This window comes from Phacochoerus africanus, chromosome X (genome assembly GCF_016906955.1).
Source record: "Phacochoerus africanus isolate WHEZ1 chromosome X, ROS_Pafr_v1, whole genome shotgun sequence".
NCBI classification, from domain to species: domain Eukaryota; kingdom Metazoa; phylum Chordata; class Mammalia; order Artiodactyla; family Suidae; genus Phacochoerus; species Phacochoerus africanus.
Genome location: NC_062560.1, coordinates 50,310,388 through 50,313,569, shown reverse-complemented (window position 1 = coordinate 50,313,569; position 3,182 = coordinate 50,310,388). Strand labels below are relative to the sequence as shown.

General features: G+C 45.5%; 1 protein-coding gene across 1 annotated transcript; it reads left to right on the top strand.

Annotated features, from left to right (window-relative positions):
* The first annotated feature begins 1,250 nt into the window (after nucleotides 1–1,250).
* MAGEH1 (MAGE family member H1) lies at nucleotides 1,251–2,708 on the top strand. The gene has a single exon (XM_047764475.1). The coding sequence runs from the start codon at nucleotides 1,522–1,524 to the stop codon at nucleotides 2,179–2,181; it is 660 nt and encodes a 219-aa protein (XP_047620431.1). The 5' UTR covers nucleotides 1,251–1,521; the 3' UTR covers nucleotides 2,182–2,708.
* The last annotated feature ends 474 nt before the right edge of the window (nucleotides 2,709–3,182 follow it).

The window sequence follows — 3,182 nt, the reverse complement described above, 5'->3', positions numbered from 1 at the left end:
GCTTGAAACATCTTGAGAGGCAAAGACTGTGCTTTCTCTGTGATAAGCCCTTTTCGCTTGTTATCTCCTTTTATTCTCTTAACCCTATGAGACTTTAACTCCGTGCTATAGTTGAGGAAATGGAGGCTCAGAGAGGCCAAGTGACTTGTGTAAAACAGTATCTTTGGAATGACATAAGAAAGATATGGGGTGCTTGCTATAGAGAGCAAAAAGTGGGAGCAAAAATGGGCTCAGTACCCTTTGGTGCAGACCAAGATATATTTCAGTGAGGATGAGGCCTGTGAACAAGCAGTTGGAGAGTTGGAGTTTAGATATTTGGAGATAAGAGGAAAGGCAGTTACGCAGAGGAAACAGTGAGCAAAGACCTGGAGTTGATGATAAAGTTGAGAGTATGCTATGAATTTCTTTCAGATTACCAAATGAAAGAAAGAAGCAAAATAAACCACCTATTCAGGAAGACTGGAGCCCAGAATCTCAGAGCCAACCCGCACTCTACCACCCACTCCCCACTTCCCACTTCCACCCAAACAGTGTCTAAAGCCTGTCAGTGATCACCCTTCAAATGCCTTTCTGCCTCTCCATCCCCATGACAACCACCTTAAGGCTCACTTTTATTCCCTCTTGCTTCTTATTCTAATTGCTTCCTAAGTGACCTGCCAGACAATAGTCTGCTCTTTTGTGACGCTGTGCAAATGCAAGTCTGATACACTCGGTGCCTGCTTAATAATCCCGTGAATATATAACATTTTAAAGGCTCTGCACCCCTTGCACACTTTTCGTTATTGCAGTCCAATTTTCTCTCATCACTCTTCTCTCATCACTTTAACCACAGCCATCTTATCTAGATCCTATAAGGGCCCACAAATTAATTTGCATACACATAAACACCTTCTGATGACAGGGTGAGAGAATATGCAATGAATCCAAGACAGGAAAAGAGAACTGGGACTAACTGATTCCTTCCAAGAATTTGCTGCTTCCCCGCACCCCCATCACCTCATCCACACACCCCCAGCCCGGGAATCGAGTAAATGGTGTAGAGACACCTTCTTTCCCAAGACCAGTCAGCCTATCTTTTACTGGACTGATAAATTCAGGAACCGCATGCTATTTATTTCTCCTTTCTATACCGCTGCTCTTGCAGTCCCCAGTCAACATTTCTGCCCTAGTCCCACCCCTGCCTTGCTGTGTCCGTTCTCCTATTTGACAGCGGAAGTCTGCCTAGAGGAAACGCCCACTTCCTTTGGGAGTCTGGAGAGTGCGTGGCAGGAGGGGAGGAGTCAATTCAGCCCTGCATTCTTGCGTTTTGCTGCTGGGGAGAGTGCAGGGGGCGGTTGCTCGCAAGTTGGCTTGCGTGGGTGTTAGCTTTGTAGCCGAGAACGGCTAGCTTCTTACAAAGACTCAACTGACTTTGGTGGCTTTAGCGGAGGCCCCTTCTTAAGGTAGAGATAATTGTTTTCTGCGGAGATTACTGGCATCTTTACCTAGGATTGCTGTAGGATCTGCGCCGTAGCAGGAGATATGCCACGGGGACGAAAGAGTCGGCGCCGCCGTAATGCGAGGGCAGCTGAAGAGAACCGTAACAATCGTAAGATTCAGGCCTCAGAAACCTCCGAGACCCCGGTGGCCGCCTCTGTGGTCCTGAGCACCCCTGGGGACGACCTGAGCGGCCCGGAGGAAGACCCAAGCACTCCGGAGGAGGCCTCCACCACCCCTGTGGAAGCCTCTAGCACTGCTCAAGCGCAAAAACCCTCAGTAGCCCGGAGCAATTTTCAAGGCACCAAGAAAAGTCTCCTGATGTCGATATTAGCCCTTATCTTCATCATGGGCAACAGCGCCAAGGAGGCCCTGGTCTGGAAAGTGCTGGGAAAGTTGGGGATGCAGCCTGGCCGCCAGCACAGCATCTTTGGAGATCCAAAGAAGGTTGTTACAGAAGAGTTTGTGCGCAGAGGGTACCTGATTTATAAGCCAGTGCCCCGTAGTAGTCCCGTGGAGTACGAGTTCTTCTGGGGACCGCGAGCACATGTGGAATCCAGCAAGCTGAAAGTCATGCATTTCGTGGCAAGGGTGCGTAACCGATGCTCCAAGGACTGGCCATGTAATTACGATTGGGATTCTGATGATGATGCAGAAGTTGAGGCTATCCTCAATTCAGGTGCTAGGGGTTATTCTGCCCTTTAGATAAACCTGTTGTATACCCTTGAGGGGGAGTGTAAAGAGCTTCAAAGGTACCCCAAGGAGTAGAACACCTGGGGCCTGAGTTGAATATAATGGGGGGGGCAGTGTATTTGGTATTGTGATCAGTGCTAATTGTTTGAGAAATAGAACGTTTACTTTAGATATTGTAAACTTTATTCAATTTAAAACAGTGTTGAATATGGTCACAATATGTTTTAAAATATGATTGAAGAAAAGATATATTCTTTTTTTCTGTCATTAAGATTTAGTATAACAGTTTTGCTAAAGTTATAAAATGAAGTCTTTCCATCATATTCTGTGATCTGGTACATAGTATATATTATTAAAATAGGCCGTTCTAAGAAGTTTGATTTAACCAGTAAAATGTGAGAGAATGATGAGAGGATTATTATATGTCTGACCCTTATGAAAACCTTTGTGTCTACTGTTGCATAAAGAAAACTGACAAATACCGTGATTTTATTAAGATACTGCAAAGTATAGAAAAAAATAAAAGCTTATGACAAGGACACCTTGTTCATTTACTGACCACCAGCTATGTGTGAGGCACCAATCTAGGTTCTGGAAACCCTCCTCAGACACAGCCCTCAGTTCTAAACAATGTTCTAGAGTATGTGGGAGAGACAAATATGTTAACTGGCAGTGCGCTAAATACTGTTAATAGGGAGTGAGCATATGATGCCGTTAAAATGTAGAAAAGCTTATGTGACCTGTCTTGGAGGGTGGGACAGGAAAGAGGACATCATAGTGTGCTATGAAAATCCAAGAGATGCCTAAACGAGCCTGGGGAGATTTGAAAGGGGCATCAGAGTATGCTATGAAAATATTGTGTTTTAGCTACTTTTTGGACACTTAACCCAGCTTGGGGGAAGGGGCATTGGCAAAGGGAAGGGGACACCATAGGGTGTTGTAGAAATAGAAAATACACTCAAATCAGCTTGAGAGGAGGGCAGAGGAGAGAAGGGTGGTTGCAGGCAAAAGGG

Coding starts and splice junctions, on each gene's coding strand:
- MAGEH1 (XM_047764475.1), top strand. CDS start 1,522: ATGCCACGGGGACGAAAGAGTCGGCGCCGCCGTAATGCGAGGGCAGCT.